Raw genomic sequence first — 20,381 nt, forward strand, 5'->3', positions numbered from 1 at the left:
TTAAGGCAAACATTGATTTGCCTGCTTTAATTTTCCACTTCCGCAAGACGCCGTTAACATCTTCCGCTGCCGGTTGTGTAACTTCACTACCACCGACAACCTCCCACAAGTCTTGACCTTGAAGGTAAGACTCTATACACGTTGCCCACGTGTTATAGTTTTGGTTGTTGAGCTTCTTGATTCCTCCAACAACTTGAAGATCACCCATCGTATCGGCAAGACTTTGACTACACCGAACAAACTTGAGCGTGCAGAGTAATACACTACTCTCGACACAAAGAAGCTCCCTCTCAAGGTTTGTGATAACCCCAGCAATAATCTCAAGAAATCTTTTCTGATGTGGAAGATCAGTCAAAACTGCAACCACAGAGCATACTCGGAAATTCAAGAGACTTTACAACCAATGCTCTACCAAGAACGATCCCTGACCGACTTGGCTCTGATACCAATTGTTGAATAAGAAGAGTATCCAAGATAACTCTAATGATTCCAAGAAGAAGAAAATTGAGCACACTCTTAAAGAAAGCTCACAAAACAAACTAATTAGCAAAGCTTTTCTTATTTAGCTCTAGGCTTTGTTTTTCCTTGGATGATATACAATGCTTGAGGACTTGGGTATTTATAGCAAACCAAATGAAAGCTACACCACACACTTACTTCACCTACAACATCCACCTACTTCACCTACAACCTCCACTTACTTCACCAACCTCACACACTTACTTCACCAACCTCACACACTTACTTCACCTACAACATCCACCTACTTCACCTACAATTGACATTGATTCTCAACATAAGATTCATTGATTTCACTGTATGTTGCTTGTTACTTGGATGTTCCCACTTGTTTACAATGCTTAGCCTGACTTGAACCGTAATCTGTTGCATACTGAAGGTGAGTCTGCTGACTGAGAATGGTAACACCAAGGACGACCTGAGACTTCCAACCGATGACAATCTGCTTACGCAGGTTAGTTTTGTAACATGGCCCCTGTAACATTCGCCTCTTCCACGTAGTTTGAATGGGATAGTATGCTGCTAGTTCGGCTTTATTCCCAAATGACTGTAGAATCCATGTCTGCTGGAGGATTTACTTTTATTGTGGGTGTTACTTGCATGAAATTTGGTTTAAAACTTTTTGTCATGTTTTTATTTTCACAAGACGCAGCATCAACTTTATGCTGTTTCTTCCCCTTTTTATTGTTCGACGCAGTTTAAAACATCTTTCCTTTGCTTAACTACTGTTATAATTATGTTTCCTGCTGGTTATCCCTGTAGAATCTTAATTGGTTATTTTCTTGGTATTTTATGCAGATCAAGGATGGGTTTGCAGAGGGGAAGGATCTGGTTGTTTCTGTCATGTCTGCTATGGGAGAGGAGCAGATTTGCGCCCTGAAGGACATCGGTCCCAAATAGATGCCCTTCGTTCTTCGGGAACGTTAGCTTTCAGATATAAAATGGAACGGTAAATAGAAACTTTGGGGTCACCCCTTTCAGGAACTACTGTTCTTGATTAGAGGTGGCCTTGGGTTACAAGTTAATGTTGCCATTAATTAGCGTGTCGTTATCAATATTTTTGTTATGTTACTGTTCTGAATCATGCCCCCAATTTCATGGTATTGGCAAGAGTTATATTGAAGACTGTATAGTACCTTTCACTTGTTCTTGGTTCGAAATTTCACGGTCCTCATTTTCATCACTTGATGGATTCTTCTTGTTGCATTGTGTTTGCCTGCGTTAAATGACTCTACCAAATAATCGACAGTGAGCCTGGTGTCTTAAGCACCAAATTGAACTGTGATTGTGGTTTTACGGTACGCTATTACCCTGCTGTCGTGCAACCGAGTCGGTTTATTTCCGGTTGGTTGTTTTCCTTTGGTAACTTGATGGTCTGTTCGGTGTTATGGTGCTGGTTTGGAACTACTCATATCGCTGCAAACCCGGCACGAGGAGTTTCCAAAGCATTTGACTCTTCACCCATTCCAATATAAAGGAATCGTCAATCAAATAATAGGTAGTAAATGGTCATTTTGAAAATAAATGAATTGCTAGGTGTAAAATATTTATTCTCGGTCAGACGCTGGTTTGGTACTGAGATGATTCTGAAAAAAGCTGGTATCAAAAAAAGCTGGGAGCTGTTTTTGTGTTTGGTAAACATTCAGCTTCAGCTTTTTTTCACAGTTTTGGGTGAAAATAAGCCAAAAACAAGAAGCTGCAAAATCCAGCTTTGAAAAACCGGTTTTTTTTCACATCTGTTTTACATAAAAGTTTACCAAATACTATAATACTGCTTTTTTTTTTCAAAAGCACTTTTACAAAAAAGTTTACCAAACACTCTGCTGCTTTATTTCACAGCTGCTTATTCTCACAGCACAGCAGAAGTAGCTTTTTTTCAAAGCACAGCAATACCAAACCAGTCTTAAATCCCAACTAAAATAACAAGAGTTTGGACGATTTTGACCTAGTTACTCTTCGGAATGGAGTGGAAGAAGAGGAGATTCTTGAATGCGAAAATGATCTAATGACTTCAAAAGAATTGAACAAGGAGTGGCTTTAGGTGAAATTCTTATGTACGGTTCTGTAGAGTGATAGTAAGGATGACTTATCTAGCAGTTTTTTCACTATTACCCCCAAAAAACCCACCGTGCCCTTGTTAAAATTACGAGAGTACGCTTAACCTTTGAATTTGAAATCACTCATTATATACCTAGTTTTGAGGACCGATGAATCATAAACGACCAGAGTTGATTGGCCTGTCGCAGCGGCTGATGAATTTGTTTTTACTTCAAACAATCAATTGTCTGATCTTGTATCGAGCCAGTTCATAGAATCTTAAGTGGTTAACATCCATGTCTTCTCCAAACGCCGACTTCTTTCTTGTGTTGGTCTCCGAATGTTTACGTTTAACACCTTGATTGTTCATAACAGCAGAAGTGATCGATCATTCATTCGAAAACCGGATTGCCGTTCCAAGCCAGTCATCTGGAATGCTGCCTTTCAATTCTCCACTCAATGCCCTCAAAGCATGGGTTGTTGCTGCCTTCACAATGTACACATCGATTCCGAGTTTTGCAATCGTCGCAGCTTCCGATATCTTGGTCAGCATTCCGCCTGTTGTATCATGGGCTGCCGCTTTTGTCTCAACTGTTGTCATGACACACACATTACAGATGCTAGTAACTTGAACAAATTCGGGATCAATTCCCATTTTGGCACAGCCAACAATAACGAAAATAAAGCTCGTAACGTGTTAGGTTCATTCGCACCTTGCTTATTCATGTTCTCAAGTGTTGGGCTCACGATCGACCAGCTCCCATCTTTAGCCACAGCTACAGTTGACAAACTTTGGATAAGACAATGCAATTCGACGAATAAAAACAAAACTCCATTTCTGTGCAAAGCCAGGATTAGTAAGACTGCTTACCGATTTCTCTCAAGAGTACTGCATTTGGTACCGACGGTGGACGGTCATAAACCCCAAAAACATCAGTCTTAAATCCACATTAAATAGAAAACAAACGTAGGATGTTTATCCACTCATATCAAATGGTAATTTCCTACCTATCTGACCCCAACTGGTTGGACTCTGTTTTTCTTCGAGATGTCTAATCTCGGATGCTTTATGGAAGAACAATGCATTCTTACTCTCCTAATGCAGGGATTGAGTTTGAGACAGTGGACAGATTACCTCTAGTTCACTTTTGCCTGTGAAGTTTGCTAAAGCAACTGGTTTAGCATTGGTCTCTTACACAGACAAATGTGAATTTATTGGCCTCAAGTAACTTTTAAGACATTTCTATCAACTATCAGGTTGTGCAGTGTGTTCCAAAGTCATTTCCCAAAATACAAATGCATGAAACTTTCCATTTGGGGACAGTGTGGATACGAGAAAAACAACAAAGTCAGGCTTCAAGTGCGCTGCAAGGTGACTAATGATGACATCTCCACTCAATATGGTACAGTCCTGATTAGGCAAAGCAATTAACAAAGCATCAGTACAAGTTTAATATAAGCAATAAGCTAGTGAACTTCTATAAGAGAGACCAACCAGTAACTCATCGAGCACAGCATCTCCATGCAAAACCTAGGAAGCGTATAGCAATCAACATTAATCACCGAGGGAAAGATGAGAAGAAAAACAGAAACCAACAGCACGTATAAATCATTCATAGCACAAAAGGAGGCAGTTCAAAACACGTAAAATATAGAATGATAGGAAGAATGATAATAATACGAACTTACAGGTACCAAACCAGATTCAATAGCCTTGGCCACTGCAGACAAATCAGCTGAAGCTATCTGCAGGAAGAGAAAACTTACATCAATAAAGAAAAACTAACAAAAAGGACAGAGAACATAAAATAACATTGGGATCAAAGCATTTATCGGAAACAAGCCACTGACATTTCTTTCACGGGTTGACCATCCACATGAAAATGGAGACATTCCAATGGAAGGGATACCCTCTGGAAGGAAAACACATAACAATATTCATGAACGTGAAAGCGGGGTGCATTTAAGATCTTAAGCAGATAATAGCATGAAATCATGATAGTGAAATAACAGTTTCATGCAGCTTTGAGAGCCAAACAAAATCGACAGATACGGATTGGTCAAGTAAACTAAAGAACTTACAAAATTCTTCAACCGCTAGCTAATAGTATCTCTGATGCATTAGATGCATTGTTAATTTAAAACTGCGAAAGCTGGTTTTTCCTTTGAATCTGTCGATCTTCAGAAATATAGTTTGTATATGAAAACGTTTGTTAATAGGGTAGATTAATACCTCTGGCTAACGCTCTAACAATTTCAAGATTGAGCTTTGTAACCTGAAATAATTGAAATAAACATGAACATGAAAATGGAGGAATAATCCGAAAGAGACGAAAGCAAACTTAAAGCAAAGTCCATAGATGTGAAACGATCAACGAGGCAGAGTCTTACGGAGATGCGTGTGGCAACAAAACCAGCCTTTACAAGGGGTTGGTACAACCCACCTTTATGAACGCCCGATTTACTAGCTTGAAAATGCCCGAAAGAACCTGAAGCCACCATAGCACACAACATATTAGACGAATACATATCTTTAGAAATTAGTGAAAAGGCTACTTTGTATCTCAACAAACAAATCAAGTTCCAAGTGATGAAATAAACCAAGCAGCAAACCTGCTCCATGAACAACTATAAAGGGGCTGGGGTCCGCAACTGGCCGATGTTCAAAATCAAGTATGGCAGATGAAATTTCTGATTCTCCAGGTTGCTTGCTCCAATCCATCCCAAGAACCTCCCCAGAAAGCGACCCCGTAGCCATTGATTGCCTCAGCTGCGACGAAACCGTCTTGAGATTTGCTTCATTTATTGTCTCTAATTCGTTCTTGCAAGTAATTGCTGCACCTCCTGGACTAGGTAAAAAATCGTATTGTAACAATCTAAGACCAAAATACGAACAAATGATTACAAATGCATTTCATAATTTAGTTTTATAAACAACCATTCATCCAAACACCTCAGATTTTCCCAGGTTGAAACGATTCGGTTTTCCACAGTTTATATTAACAAAGGCTTAAAATTTATCAGCTGCCCATTAATCTAGCACACCAAAAGCACTTTTCTGGACCTCGTTTGAGCAATCAGCTGTTCTGGGTCAGCGTAAAGAAAGCTAGAAATGATCGAAATGAAAAATGCTCAATCACAAAAGCACAAATTCTGATGCAAATTGAATTCTACCAAAAAGGAATAAGTAGATTAACAGACCGAGTTTGACGATGCAGCGAATCGGCTTCGTGAGACTGACAGAAGCGCTTTGGAGATCTTTTGTGTTGGTCTCCTCCATCGTAAATTTGTGGGGTTTCCGGTACCTAAAGCTCTGAGTTTACTCTCTCAAAAGTTCTGGGTTTTTAGTTTCCAAAAAAAAAAAAAAAAAAAAGTTCTGGATTTTTTTACCAAAAAACAAGTTCTGGGTTTCGTTTTTTATTTTTTGTTTCCTTCTCTTTATTGTCACAGGGTTCTCGCGGGAAGACAACAAAAAAAGAAAAGACAAACTTTGTTTTCTACTTGGTGGAGAAAATGTTAATTGTCATTGAACAGTTGGTTCAATAAACTCATCCTCCCCCTATCCTTGGAAGATCTATGAATCGAATCCGTTCATTGTAAATTATGCTGTCAGTTTTCGTCAAGAATTGTTTGTGTTCAATTTTAAATAAAAAAATTTTAAATGATTTTTTATCGGACGATGTAGTATAAACAAACATAATTAACTAATTTCCTAAATACTTATAAAAAGAATCCGAAAAGAATTCGGATTTGAATAAACTTGTCTTTATCTTAAATAGGTTACATGAGGTATAGATGTAAGACACGTAAGAAACTTGTGATCAATTAATATAAATATGTACACGTGTTACAACAAGATCGGTGGAAAATATATGCAAATTGTTTATCAACAACAATTGCCTTTGATATAAATTATGGCAGTTTGCTTAAAAAATGTAAACATTTAAAACGAAGTTTTAGAAAATGTTTTTGTCAATATTTAACCATTAAATTGGAAATACCGACGAGATTTGTCGATTTTAGTGAAAATTTAGAGCTTATTCGATATCTCGTAAAGTTTAGACTTCAACTCATTTTTCATTTTTTTTTTCTTCTGATGTTTATGATATCTCACAAATATATCAAACGTATTGAAAACAAATTTAAACATTGGTTGTAACAAAATCACGTGACATTATTGTGGGGCAACCAAAAATTTATTTGCTTGACTCTTTACTAAAATTTTCGTTCATGAAATTTGACACATCTAAAACACAAATAATCATGAAAATTACAAAAAATGAAAAAATGCGCAAGTCACGGTGTAATCTTTAGACGTGCATATTTTTCATTATTATTAACTTTCAAAGACTGATTTTCAATATTTGTGAATAAAAAGATGAATTTATTGAATTTTGTATTGATGCAATTTGACCAAAACCAAATAGCACCTACATTATAACAATTAGCCACTGCATCGCTTGTATTTGACCCTAAAAAAGACGGTAGGTAATATATTAATTGAGTAAAACTTGACTCTAAATTAGGTGTCACAATGAAGAAGTAAGTTTTAAACTAAGGTTAATAGCAACTCTAAATAGAGCAGTATTTTTTAGTCTGTTCGAAATATAGGACAGAACATCACATGTTACTATATAAATAAAGAAATTTTTTTTTCAAATGTCCCTCAATTGTGTTATATAACGTATAATATTATATCCCGTATTTCAAAGACACTAAAAAATCTCCCCTAATTACGTTGTAATGGTCAAGTTGTAACATGTTACGTGTGTATATGTGCAGTTTGGATCTGCGACTGTACGTGCCACAATACAACATTTGACAGCGCTCCTTTCCATGATTTTATTATATTATATGCCAACACATTTCTAACACGTTTTTTTGCATGTGAAAGAATCTACATGATTAGCCATGCAATCTTATCTTGTGTTTTTATAATGTGCATTTGTCCATTTAAAGATACATCTGGTGAGTTGAATATTAATTACGTCAATTATTCATATTATAAGACATGAAATAATAAATCTAAATAACGATATTTTGATACACACAAGTTTCTTCTAATGACTTGTTGAGCATGGACTCGTTTGGAATATCTTTAAAATAATTCAAAGTGCTTAGCAAAATTTTTTCGGTTTCAAAACCACTTGAAGTTCTTTGCTAAAATTCATTTACATTTTACAAAAAAATAATTTCAAAAATACTTTGACAAAAAAGTATTTTAAATCATTTTAAAAAGGAAACTTTCATGAAAAGAGTTTGGGCTAAATTTATTTTAACAAAAAAATCATGCTATAACTTTATTTAATGAAAATAAATAAATATTAATGAAAGACCCTTAAATTTTAATAAAAATGACAATATAACTTAAAGTTTAATGAAAATGACACAATTTTAATATAAAAAAATTAAAAGACTTGACGCATGGGACCCCACGCGTCCACCACACACACTGTTTATTAAACTGAACACTATTTATGAAACACTGAACACTACTTATGAAACTAAACACTATTTATCTGTCTAGTTTCGTAAATAGCGCCTAGTTCTTTGTCTACTTTCATAAATAGTGTCTAGCTCTTGGTCATTCTCATAAATAATGCCTAGTTATTGGGTCGAGTTTCATACATAGTGTATGGTAATGGTATAGTTTCATAAATAGTATCTATTTCTTGGTCCGGTTTCATAATAGTGCCTAATTATTGGTCCACTTTCATAAAGAGTGCTTAGTTATTGGTCATGTTTCATAAATAATGTCTAGTTCTTGGTCCAGTTTCATAAATAGTTTCCATCTATTGGTTTAGTTTTAGAAATAGTACTTAATTATTGGTTTCATTTCATAAATAATGTATACTTATTAATCCAATTTCATATATAATGTCTATTTATTGGTTCAGTTTCATAAGGTTTAAAACTTACACCTTGTTTGGTCCTATAAAAGCATCAATTGTGCCTAAATCGATGAACCCATAAGTGATCATTTAAATCAAAATCTTGGGAAGATTATATTCTCAATAATTATATTTAAAAACTAGTTTTAATTACCAAATTAAAATACTGGATACTATTTAAGTGGTGGGAAATTTTTCCTTATGCCCGTAACACAAGTGGTACATCATGTATCATTATGTAAGTGGTGGCAACTTTTATTTTTATGTTATTAATTATTTAACACAAAAATCTCATCACTTGTATAAGGACACGTGGTGTACCACCCCGTGTTCTGAAAATATTGAAAAATCTCTCGTCATCTTGACTACTATTGAGAAACAACATCACAAAAATAAAACTAGGGAATGTAATTCAATTTCAAGTCTTTTTCTTATTATAAGAAGAAAAAAAAAAACTAATGAGAAGAGCTTGAAAATTTTGAGTTGTAGCGAAGTGAATAATATCAGGATTGACTTTTTAGTGTAAAAATATGATTTTTCGTTAAAATGAACAATATCGGGAGTTTTTCGTTAAAGTTCCTAAAAAAAAAATCTATTAATGCAGCCGACAATGGGAGAAAAAAGTGGAGTGTGGAAAGAGAGAATGGGTGGGGGTGGTGTTTATGCACGCATGGCCTTTTGACCAACTCCAAAGTAATTGGTATATGAGGTTCCACAATGTGTACGGCAAGCAAAACATGAAAGATTTGTTGTATCAATTTATAAGAAACTTTAACGAAAAACTTTAAATATTGTTCATTTTAACAAAAAAAAAAATCATATTTTTACACTAAAAAGTCAATCCTATTACTCAAAGTTTTCAAGTCATTTTCATTAGTTTTCCTCAATTTATATGAGGGCACACGCCCAACATAAGTTGGGTTCTCTATGTTTTTTCTATTCTTTTGTCTTTATCATTAAATAAAGTTAGTAGATAATTTTTTATTAAAATGTAAAAATTTGAAGCTATTTTCATTAGTTTTCCTTTTTAAAAACAGTTTCAAACAAGCCATGTGTATTAAAAAAGAAAAAAAAAAAAGACATGGAGCACACCATAATGCAAGTACAAGTTTGGCAACATTAAACAGTAAGCACAAGAGAACTCAGAAGTAAACTATCCATAATTAAAGTAATTTGGAAATTAATTTCACTTTAATTAACCGCATATACCATCGATAATCCGGATATCTAGCGACCGATAATCCGGATATCTAGCGACCGATAATCCGGATAATCCGGATATCTAGCGACCGATTCTTTTTCTTCCCTTTCACTACCCCTTCATTTTCAAACTTGGAAGATGGAAATTTTGTAGTTACTAAAAGTCTCAGGGGTATCACCGTCATTTCAAATGCCGATTGGATCGTGGAGGCGGTAGTAGTTAGCAACTTTAGCTCCACCAACACCAAACAACCCAAAAGATAAAATAATAAATGAACCCCAAAAATTAAATAAAACCCAGTTTTTTTTAATCAAAATGGTATTTGAAATTGTTATACATTTTTACTGGGATCTCTAAGATTTAAATTAAAAGAAGATTGCTCACCGTTAATTATTTTTTAATGTTTTGTGAAAAATTTCAATTAAATTGAAGCGAACACCAGTTCAAGTGAATGAGTTGATTTGACAAAAAAATCCTTCAATTTAATGATGATTTTTTACGAAATGACCAAAATTACAGTGGTGGACAATCGTAAGGATTTTCTATTGATTTTAAACCTTATAATGTAAAGTGATGAGTTACGTCAATTTCTAGAGATAATTTATTATTTAATTTTAATTTGTTATTTTAAAGGAAAATCAGGAAATGGCTTTTTGGTATGTGCGGCGTGGACTTTTTGCAGAATTTCAGATCCACAAATCCGAAAAATACCAAAACGAAACGGACAGACGCAAACTTCACACGGAAAGAAAGAAAGAAAGAGAAAACGAGAGTTTAAAGAGTTGGTTGAAGGAAATACTTTCTCGCCTTTGTCCCCCTTTGTTTTCGGATTTTGATCCAATGGCTGACAACCACGAGCAACAGTCCCCGCCGCCGCCCGGACCATCGCAACCGTCGAAGCCCGCAGCGACTCATCATCCTCCCCGCCCCACGATCACTCTCCCGCAGCGCACCTCTTTCGAATCAATCTTCAGCTCCGCCGGCGGCGGGAATACTGGACCCGGTCTGGGCCTGGGGTTCAGCCCCGGACCCATGACTCTCGTCTCCAACTTCTTCTCTGACGGCGGTGACGACTGCAAGTCCTTCTCCCAGCTGCTCGCCGGAGCCATGACGTCTCCGTCGCCGAGGGCGCCCGGGTTCCAGCAGCTCGAGGAGCGAAATTCCGGCGACGGCGAAGGAAGTTCGGATTTCCGGTTCAAGCAGAACCGACCGCCGTCGATGTTTTCGGTCCCGACGCCGTCCGGGTTTCTCGACTCGCCGGGAATCTTCTCACCCGGTCAGGTACACCCCTCGTCAATCACTTCTTCCATTTATTTACTGAATTACTGTTACCATTGCTTGTATGCTTATCAGGGAGCTGGGATTTTTTTTTTAATCCGATTTAGATATATATCTCGTCTTTAGTTACTGCGACAACTGAGAAATTAGTTACTCTTGGAAAATTAATTAAAATTTTGTTGAGAAAAGAAAGCAGTGAGTTAAATGGCGGCAAATTAAGGCAGAGGATTTGTGATTCTAAATTTAGTAACTTTTAGAGGATTTGAGATTCTAAATTTAGTAACTTTTAAAGGATTTGAGATTCTAAATTTAGTAACCTTTTGCCCCTTTTTTTGCCCTTTTGGCGGGGAAGGGGAATTTGCCAAATTCTGGGTTATTAGAATTGATTCACTTGTTTGTTAGGACAATTGGGTAAAAGCTAGGTCAGTTGCACCGGAGTTGAAATCCGTCTTCCCGTAAATTAGACGCGGGTTAGGTCAATTGGCTAGTCTTGGTTCAAAACAGTTACCAAACAATTTTCATGTTTTCAGTTTTCCTAAAACAAAAATCGACTTGAAACTAGAAGCTGAAACGTTTTTTGGATTTTTAAGTTTTCGAGTTGATATTGTATTTTACACAAACATGCGGGAGTGGGGTTTGAACTTGGGTACAAGGGGCGGGCATACTGCAGTAACACGCATTTGCCTGCTTCCGGGTTCTTAGAATTGATTCACTCGTTTGTTAGGCAAATTGGGTAAGGGTACTCCAAAAGTACGCATATGAGACGAGTCTGCTTGGTACCACACTTATATTGGTTTCTTATGGTTGTGATTTATGAATTGTTGTAGGGACCCTTTGGAATGACACACCAGCAGGCCCTAGCACAGGTCACGGCTCAGGCTGCTGCACTCTCCCCATCCTTTTTCAATTTCTCAACTGCGTATTCAACATCTTTCTCGACAGCACCCGCCACAGCTTTGACACAGCCTCCATCCTCTACTTCCGATACAACACCACCCCAAGAGATACCGTCTGGAACACCTGACTCTGCCGTTGCCACAAAAGAATCATCTGACATTTCCCTTTCAGATCAGAGATCCCAACCGTCTTCATTTACTGTCGATAAGCCTAATGATGATGGTTACAATTGGCGGAAGTATGGACAGAAGCAGGTGAAAGGTAGTGAATTTCCTCGAAGTTATTACAAGTGTACCCATCCAAATTGTCCAGTAAAGAAGAAGGTTGAACGCTCGATTGAAGGACAAATAACTGAAATTATTTACAAGGGCGAGCATAATCATGAACGTCCTCAGTCCAAGCGTCCCCTGAATGGAAATAGTCAGGCAAATTCCGACTTAGCTTCCCAAGTTCATGGTGGGAATTCGAACAAACCAAAAGAAGGGACAGGTCCTTATTCAATGTCTAAGAAGCGTCAGGAATCCAGCCAAGCAACACATGATAATTTATCTGGGACAAGTGACAGTGAGGAAGTAGAAGATGCTGAAACCAGAGTTGATGAGAAAGATGAAGATCAACCTGACCCCAAGAGAAGGTAGATATTTTATCTTGATAAGCATATGCACATGCTTGCGGGCATTATGCTCCTTGTTTGTCATGTATTCTTAACAAAATTAACTGTTATTTTCCAGAAACACCGAGGTCAGGTCAGAAGCAGCGGCAGCTTCTACACATCGGACTGTGACAGAGCCTAGAATCATAGTACAGACAACCAGTGAAGTCGACCTCTTAGACGATGGTTACAGGTGGCGAAAGTATGGGCAAAAAGTTGTCAAGGGCAATCCTTATCCACGGTAATACTGTTTTTCAATATTTCTAAACTTAGTGTTATATACAGTTTTCTTCCATTGATGTCACGATGTTTTCATTTTTATGTTGCCTAACGTATTCAATCAAACGGTTATATTCCTTCTTGTATGGGTTGGTTTAAAAATTTCCTGATTTGTCTTTGCTGCATTTTACAGGAGCTATTACAAATGCACGTTCCCTGCATGTAACGTCCGGAAGCATGTAGAGAGAGCCTCAACAGATCCTAAAGCTGTCATAACAACATATGAGGGCAAGCATAATCATGATGTACCAGCTTCTAAAACCAGCAGCCACTACACAGGCAACAACAATGCATCGAATTTAAGATCAACGAATCCAGGAAATGGGAAGGTTAACCAGATGGATCTTAGAAACAGGGACCAACAGCCTATAGCAAGTTTACGTTTAAAAGAACAAATAACATAGTTTCGGTTGTACCGAAAAAAAAAAAAACCCATAGTTTCTGTGAGTTTCATCAATCAGGAAAGAAAGCAGGAGCCGGAGAACTTGAAATTTCCACAAAGCAGGCAAAATTTGTAAGTTATCATTGCCCGAATCTGTCGCACTATAGGCTGTAGATTTGATCAAGGCCCCCTGTTCCCCAATTGCCAATGTACAAAGGAAAGAGGTAGTTATGGAAAAGATAAAAGAAGTCGGGTCAAATTTTTTTGTTGCACGTAGACTAGTTAACAAGCATACTGTGTTGAAATTTACAACTTCTGTGCATTCTTTTGTATATGTAAACAGTGATGTAATATGATTATTTACGCTTGCGTTTGGTGATATAGTATCGATGTTTGAACCGAAACTCCTTAAAAATTACTTCCTACTTTCTGGTTGCCTATTTCTGTTTTGTACTGCTCTTTTTGTTCTTGCTCGGTAGTCCTTTTGCGGACAAGTGATAGAATCCGCAGTTCTTTTGCTGTACATGTGGGTGACAAGGGAGTTTTTGTTGCTGTGTCAACACACACCAATCTTTGCACATCTGACATTGTTGAACAAAACTTTGTGCTAATCAACGATTAATCGATGGCATGTACAAGAAAAAGCCCTAATCCGTTTCTTAAAGCCCTTTACGTCCTCATTCTTATAACCTTTATTGCCGTGATTAGATACGAGTTACAGATCTAATGGCCGAAGACGGATAGGAAACGCATGGTTTTAACTAAAACGAATAAGCGTACAGATACAGATGCCATTTTGTACAAGATCACTAGTACTGCATTTGCAGTTCATGTCTCTGTATTCCTTTTCTTGCACCATCGAACTAGGTCGAAGCGACCGAATGTTAACAAAACGTGGCATTTGCTTGGTGTTTTGGCCGGAATTATATACTTTTAAAGTGCAAACCCTCCAGGATACAGGTGAGATGCCCGTGCGAGTTAATCGTCCCTAGTTACGAGAGTCGGAATTTGACCATGGTTCACAAATTCAATCTTGTTCAAGCGCAGGCAGCACAAGACTTGCTCTGGCAGTTCCTCTTGTTTTTGTGCCTGCCAACACCGTCAAACAAAACTCAAACTTACAGAAATGCAGGATGCACATTTACTGTTACAGTAAATGATAAGTTTGTGAGTTTACCTGGATTGTTAATCCCAAATCAAGTACCCCATTCTTCAAAGTCTCTCTGAATGATTCAAGTCCTTTCCTGGATATGTAGCTAAACCTATGTATATCTAGGTCAATCTCAAAGTAATTAGGTCCCTGCCAAATAAATTACCAAAAAAAAAAAAAAAGTGTTAGTTTAATGTAAAAACCGAAAAAAACTTCGGTAAGAGAGCCTGACCACATGGCCCGTCAGACACTCTCACAAAGAGTTAGACCCCTGTGCATGGGAAATTGTACCCATGTGAGGTCCGTTTCTTTATGAGAGTGGCATGACCAACCGCGTGATCAGGCTGCCCTACATAAGTGTTTCTTCTAGTAACATGGAACTAGAAAGAGTTCATCGTTTTCATTTTACCCTGAAGAAATTGTGTTGAGGGCGTGACAGAACTGGCTTATCATTGTAAGCATGTATGAGCTTCCTTTCAGTAGAACTCAACTGGAGGTCATCTGGATTGACCAATCCAGCCATGATCTTTAGCCTTTCCCTGAAAGGAACCACAGACTCCTTTGCAAACCCTTTCACCTTCTCAGTCTCATCCTCAACAAATTTCTGAGACAGAAAAACAAAACGTTGTTAGTAAATCCGTCTTCTTTGCGCCCGGATCAAAGATGTGGGAATCCGAAACTTCACGATGAAATTTACCCTGATGCTGTCTTGAAACTGAGGTGATATCTCTTTTTCAAAGTTTTCATTCACTTTGAAATATAGCACAAGACTCATGCCTTCCCCATCGCATTCGCCGAGGAACATTGTTGTAGGATAGGTAGGCAACTGCAACAACAACAACACCAGAATCAATGCCCCCGAAAACACAACGAAAACTGATCTGCGACAAATTATTTTGAGATATGGAGGGAGATAGACAGAGTACCTGGATGTTAACAATGAGGAGGGAAGGAACTTTGTCATGTGGTTTTACAGAAGGAAGCTCAAGATGCTGAGCAATGTGATCTCTCTTTCGCGGGCACATTAACAAATCGACACCAATTGGTACGTACGAGCTGCAGTTTGGAGCCGGGTACTTCAGTTTATCTCTGCACATTTCCACAATTTCATCCTTAGACAGCGGAACTCAATGACGAAAACAAAACAAGATTAGTAAAAGGAAAACAAGCAATATACTTGAAGTAATTCTCGCCGCGGAGCTTGAATACTGAGGGTGGAACTGGAGACCAGGATCCCGGTGCTGGCTTCTCTTCCGTTGAGCAAGGGATTCGAAGTCCTGCTCTTGGACGGAATAAGTACTTCTGATCGGACGCACCTGTTCATCCATTGTCGCACATTTAGTATTGTAGCAGAGACCGATAAATTGTTACTTGGATTCTAACTTCAAATTTTGATCACATTTACTACTTACTTTTCCTTTCGCTGTCGTCAACGGATTTCCTCTTATAAGAAAGCATGATCACCGCCGCGGGGTTCTTCTGATTCTTGTCGTTGAAACTCACTTGGGTTTTCTCGACAGAATGGCGTGCATTTCCATCTATCGTTAGATAACTTTCGTAGAACCCTTCGTACTTACATCCATTATCGACAATGCATGATGCAGTTTCATACTGCACCAGTTGAGCATTTGGGATGTTCCCTGCTAAAGGAAACCCATCTGGCACCCAAAAAACAAAGAACTAGTTTTCGCCACCGAAAATTCACAACTGCCACAAAAAAGGAAGGATTAAAATTTACTGGTGATTTAAGTGCGCTATTACCTCCATGCACACTGCAGAAATCGTCTTCTGAATCAGATCCCATCATGCTTAGTGAGTCAAACCATGCTTCCCCTGGGCCTTTCCCTACACGAAGTTGTAATCTGTACTGTCAGATGTCACTCAACACGAAAAACTCGGGAAATATATAGATAGAACTTTTCGCAAATCTTCGATCAAAAATATACTTTTTACCCTAAAAAGACACTAAACATGTTATGAAACACGTTTTATCGTCCATTTATTGTTTGTTTAATGTCCCTGTAGTGAAAAAGTTCATATATGATATTTCCCAAAAGTATTTGAAGTAAGATGGGTTCTGTTGGTGTTAACTTTTCATGATGCTCCATTTCTGGTGGAAAAAAAACCAAAACTAAAAACCAAAACACGAAATGGTTATCAAACGGGTCTTAAACATTTGAAACATACCGCCATTTGCATCTATTTGACTGTGGTTCCACTGAAGCTGAGTGAGATGAAATGTTCCATTAGAAACCTCAGATCTCTTGCAGGTTGTTGCAGCACCCTTCTCGAAGTCAAGATGCACAAACTCACTCACAGACTGTCTTTTAGGCGCATCGGGAATGGCAGCGGAGGCAACCTTCTTCGTCTTCCTCCCCTTACTCCGGCGTTTGCCGGATCTGTGGACCTTCTTCTGATGAGCTTTGATAGTTTCATGTGGTCTTGAGTAACAAACGCCCATGGCAGCTAAGTTTCTTCAAGTAATGCAGATAAACTTAACCTGCAAGGCAAATATAGAACTCCGGTTTTAGAGCAAATACTGGAGTCCCGACTCGTTCGGTGACTAGGACGAAGGTTCTAAAACAAGCTAGACTCTAGTCAGACGGCGGGTTAAGGCCTAACACCTAAGCAGTTAGGGGAGACTTAGGCAGGCATTTAGGAGGACTAGACGAATTTAAGTAGATTTATTATATTTTGTGTGAATAAGTATATGTTTATACTTAACATATATATAATTTCAACGTAAACTACAAAATAGAATAATATATATATTATAAAGTATTGGAATATAAGGAAAAACATGGGAAACAAACATATAATATGTGTTCGTTTAAGTATTCAATAAGTCTCTTACAGTTTATTGAAAGAAAAAAAATACAAAATGAAAGTTATCTATTTTCTGTCTAAGAGTCGCAACCTAAGTGGATGCCTAGGCGGTTTAGAAGGGCGCCTCAGCAGGTCTAGACACTCTTTCTTACTTTTCAAACGCTTAGGTATTAATTGGGATAATAGCCAATCGTCTAGTGCCTAGGCTGAATCTAAGCAGCGCTAGATGAAATTTTTTAGAACAGTGGCTATGATTGGATTGTACTAGATAACTCTGTATAATACAGAGCAAGTTTGAATATGCAAATTGACTTTGACGATGAATGGAGTTCTAAGTAGATGGGATGGAATCTAACATTTTTTCCTACAAAGACGTATTGAAGTTGGCATGGCCCCAATCAGTCCAATCAAATTATAAACATACAATTAATGCACAAGTTTTTCTTTTAAATTTTTAGAATATATGCATCCACTGAGAAATTTTGTACTAGAGAGGCTAATATATTGCAAACATTCAAAATAAAAAATAGTTTGTTTTTCAATGCATGCATGAAAACTCAAGACTACCCAATATTTCTTGACAAATTCTCGATAGAATCAACAAAAAGTAATTATGTCTATGCACGTGATGCGTGTTTGATACTTACCGAGTTTTCCTTCCTTAAATATTGATATCGGTTGTTTTTTGTAGAAATTATGGAAAGTTGCAGCGGAGTAGTATATTAACTCATTCAGATTTAGTCCAAATTAGAAAAAAAAATTCAAAAATTCGAAATTTGCAATAGGTTCTGGTAAAATTTATGTAGTGAATCAAAAAACATCATCAATATTCAGTGGTTTTCTTAAATCTCACCACTTCACCCTCCTTTCCATATTCATCCTTGATTTTTCGAGTATTTCGACGAAAATATTGACAATTTCGTTAACCAATACTGCTAACAACTAACAATTTAACCCTTAATACTATCATTTATTAAAAAAAAAAAAAAAAAGAATTACATACTCAGGTTGGAATTCTTTCAGAAATATTCTACCTGCTAAGATTTTATGTTTTAACAAACAAAAAATGGAACATGAAATATTGGAAAAATAAGATGGGAAAAACTAAGCTAAAAGCAAAATAATACAAGAAATAAATTCGAGTCACCATCAGTCATGAATCATGATAGAAAAGACGAGGGCTGATAATTTGAAAACCAAGTTATGATGTTAGATGAATTAAATTCACTTCATCGAGTGGTACGAAGAGAGTAGTTGCAATGTGTTAATGATTCATGAATACATTAAAACAAACACTAAATGCGTAATTAAGCGTGACAGAAATTCTATGTGTATCACGTCATTTTTTATTTGTACCAATAACATGAATTATTTAAGAATAGACATATGTTTCATAGCCGGACAATGACGCATGATTGTAAATTATGAGGAAATGAAAATAATTGCATGCAGAGAGAGAGAGAGAGAGAGAGACCTGATAAGGGGTTAAGGTATCGATTAATATTCCGGCATGAAAAAAAGAAGAGGAAACCGTCGTTCCTAGGTGAGGAACTCGGCCTCCTTCCCTTGAAACTTGCTCTGTTTTTCTCTCTGCCTCTCTGTTTTCGATCAACTTAAAGTTTTTTGCTTTAAATCCAAACGAAAAAAAACAGAGATTATAAATTCAGACAAGACAGAACACAACGCAGAGGAACAGAGGAAGGAAAGGAAGACGGGTTCCGATGTGTCCGGATCCAATTTTCCTAAGTCTCCTCCTCTCTGTGTTTCCTCTGTTTTCGTCCCCTTTTTTTATCTTATATTTTCTTTTTTTGGGTTGCCTTCTTTATCTTAGTTGGCTTTCGAGTTGGTGGCATACCTTAATTTGACATTGTTTTTTGGGTGGGAATTATGTCTCAGGGTGTTAGATAACCATATATTTAGATTTACTATTTTGCTTGGATTTTGGGTTTTTTATTTTTTGGATTAAGTTTTCAATTTGAATAAAAGTAATTATTATTTTTATTCATTCTGTTTGTTTCTTGTTGTTTGATTTTATTTTCTTTATTCTAATTAGTGGTCAAATATAAGTATCGAGTATGCGTATGAAGAAAGAGTGTTGAAATCAGTTTTGTTTTAAGGGATAACTTAATATAGATCCAATTTTGTGAGTCATTAGTAGAATTAGTCCACTTCATTGAAATAGGTCCAATAATTGAGATTCTACGTATGTTTATTTATGGTTTGTACCATATTTACCCCTTAGGCTTACGAATTGTTGTAAATACACAAAATTTCTTAATTATAGGATTATTTGTCGTTTAACTAATCCCTTAATTGTAGGATTAGTTATAGCCATATAATCACCTCAACCCCCAATCCGTTTCATCCCTCCTTTTTTCCTTCTTCCAAACAATTCCCTCTATCAATCCTCCTCTTTTTTGTCTCTTCTTTTCATGGGTGATATTTTTGTGTTCTTCCCTCCAAATTCGTTCATTTAATGAAGGTATATTATATCATATTTATATTTCTATAGGTTCCCAACATTTTTCTTCCAATACAATAGGTAGTTTATTTTTGTTTTGCAGGTAGATTATATCTACTTTGTAGGTATAAAGCATTTTTCTTCCTATACAATAGGTAGGTAATTACTAAATTATATCGGTTTTGTTTTCTTCATAAATAGTAGGTAGTTACTAGATAATATTTTAGTTTGAGTATTTAAATATTCAAAATTTAAAAACTGAATAAATGATAAAAATTTAAAGAATTTAAATATTTTTATCTGAAGGGGCAAAATTGATATCAAAATATGTAATTGGATAACTGGACTTAGTCCCAAAAACAACCTATGTTTTGGATCTAAATCCAAAATCCCCTTGTTTTTTTAATAACCATAGACTTAGCTAAAATTAATATATATATATATATATATATATATATATATATAAATAATCGAAGTATAGATTGAAGCATTTTTAATCGAAGTAAGTGATTGCAAGCAAGTATGCTTATGTGAGCAATAACTAATGCAATTGAAATCTTGATTCGATCGTGCTCCAAAGTTTTATAATACCAATTACGAAAGAAATTATGGTTTGATTAGAGTAATATTCATACCAAATGAAAGTAGCATACAATTGGAGTCTAATAAGATTAAAAAATACGAAATTCATACTTTGATGAGAGTAGTCTTACGAATCACATGATCAGACTGGCATACTCAAGTTTGTTTCAATCAACAAAACTAAGGATCCATGATTAGTAGATACATATGTAAAAGAATTAAGTTC

General features: G+C 36.6%; 4 protein-coding genes across 6 annotated transcripts in view; 2 read left to right on the forward strand and 2 right to left on the reverse strand.

Annotated features, from left to right (window-relative positions):
• The window catches only part of LOC103947216 (eukaryotic translation initiation factor 5A-2), a 6,036-nt gene extending 4,375 nt beyond the window's left edge, over positions 1-1,661 (forward strand). Inside the window, exons 4-5 of the mRNA XM_009358078.3 lie at positions 899-973; positions 1,318-1,661. Of these exons, the coding sequence (XP_009356353.1) occupies positions 899-973; positions 1,318-1,419 (177 nt within the window). The 3' untranslated portion in view covers positions 1,420-1,661. The remainder of the gene's footprint in view (positions 1-898; positions 974-1,317) is intronic.
• Positions 1,662-2,729: 1,068 nt separating this feature from the next.
• On the reverse strand, positions 2,730-5,918 carry LOC103947215 (isopentenyl phosphate kinase). 3 transcript variants are annotated; one of them, XM_048571750.1, is made up of 12 exons: positions 5,758-5,897; positions 5,510-5,662; positions 5,170-5,400; positions 4,948-5,045; positions 4,790-4,832; positions 4,408-4,469; positions 4,246-4,302; positions 4,052-4,087; positions 3,890-3,967; positions 3,428-3,494; positions 3,270-3,332; positions 2,730-3,147 (listed from the first exon to the last, which is right to left on the reverse strand). In XM_048571750.1, the coding sequence occupies exons 3-12, from the start codon at positions 5,312-5,314 to the stop codon at positions 2,945-2,947; spliced, it is 852 nt and encodes a 283-aa protein (XP_048427707.1). In that variant the 5' UTR covers positions 5,315-5,400; positions 5,510-5,662; positions 5,758-5,897; the 3' UTR covers positions 2,730-2,944. The 3 variants fall into 3 exon arrangements, with proteins under 3 accessions (XP_048427707.1, XP_009356352.2, XP_048427708.1); XM_009358077.3 differs by lacking the exon at positions 5,510-5,662 and having other exon boundaries at positions 5,758-5,918; XM_048571751.1 differs by lacking the exon at positions 5,510-5,662 and having other exon boundaries at positions 5,170-5,405; positions 5,758-5,889.
• Positions 5,919-10,358: 4,440 nt separating this feature from the next.
• On the forward strand, positions 10,359-13,576 carry LOC103947214 (probable WRKY transcription factor 3). Its single transcript, XM_009358074.3, has 4 exons — positions 10,359-10,929; positions 11,754-12,457; positions 12,555-12,716; positions 12,888-13,576. The coding sequence occupies exons 1-4, from the start codon at positions 10,489-10,491 to the stop codon at positions 13,156-13,158; spliced, it is 1,578 nt and encodes a 525-aa protein (XP_009356349.2). The 5' UTR covers positions 10,359-10,488; the 3' UTR covers positions 13,159-13,576.
• Positions 13,577-13,875: 299 nt separating this feature from the next.
• On the reverse strand, positions 13,876-19,055 carry LOC103947351. The gene is made up of 10 exons (XM_009358260.3): positions 18,587-19,055; positions 16,474-16,786; positions 16,048-16,131; positions 15,699-15,944; positions 15,464-15,602; positions 15,213-15,375; positions 14,984-15,112; positions 14,696-14,890; positions 14,314-14,436; positions 13,876-14,225 (listed from the first exon to the last, which is right to left on the reverse strand). The coding sequence occupies exons 2-10, from the start codon at positions 16,745-16,747 to the stop codon at positions 14,115-14,117; spliced, it is 1,464 nt and encodes a 487-aa protein (XP_009356535.2). The 5' UTR covers positions 16,748-16,786; positions 18,587-19,055; the 3' UTR covers positions 13,876-14,114.
• Positions 19,056-20,381: the final 1,326 nt, after the last annotated feature.

The sequence above is a fragment of a genome, unplaced genomic scaffold (genome assembly GCF_019419815.1).
Source record: "Pyrus x bretschneideri cultivar Hongxiangsu unplaced genomic scaffold, Pyrus_bretschneideri_v1 Contig6, whole genome shotgun sequence".
NCBI classification, from domain to species: domain Eukaryota; kingdom Viridiplantae; phylum Streptophyta; class Magnoliopsida; order Rosales; family Rosaceae; genus Pyrus; species Pyrus x bretschneideri.

Excerpts from the sequence above, each read along its gene's own strand:
- LOC103947351 (XM_009358260.3), bottom strand. The coding sequence starts at position 16,747 with ATGGGCGTTTGTTACTCAAGACCACATGAAACTATCAAAGCTCATCAG. Across the intron at positions 16,132-16,473 it reads TCAAATAGATGCAAATGGCG|GGAAAGGCCCAGGGGAAGCA; the intron begins GTATGTTTCAAA and ends AACTTCGTGTAG. Across the intron at positions 15,376-15,463 it reads CGCGGCGAGAATTACTTCAA|AGATAAACTGAAGTACCCGG; the intron begins GTATATTGCTTG and ends GGAAATGTGCAG.
- LOC103947215 (XM_009358077.3), bottom strand. The coding sequence starts at position 5,836 with ATGGAGGAGACCAACACAAAAGATCTCCAAAGCGCTTCTGTCAGTCTC. Across the intron at positions 3,968-4,051 it reads CTGTGCTCGATGAGTTACTG|GACTGTACCATATTGAGTGG; the intron begins GTTGGTCTCTCT and ends TTGCCTAATCAG. Across the intron at positions 3,495-3,889 it reads CTGACTTTGTTGTTTTTCTC|ACTGATGTTTTTGGGGTTTA; the intron begins GTATCCACACTG and ends TGTGGATTTAAG.
- LOC103947214 (XM_009358074.3), top strand. The coding sequence starts at position 10,489 with ATGGCTGACAACCACGAGCAACAGTCCCCGCCGCCGCCCGGACCATCG. Across the intron at positions 12,458-12,554 it reads CAACCTGACCCCAAGAGAAG|AAACACCGAGGTCAGGTCAG; the intron begins GTAGATATTTTA and ends GTTATTTTCCAG. Across the intron at positions 12,717-12,887 it reads AAGGGCAATCCTTATCCACG|GAGCTATTACAAATGCACGT; the intron begins GTAATACTGTTT and ends TGCATTTTACAG.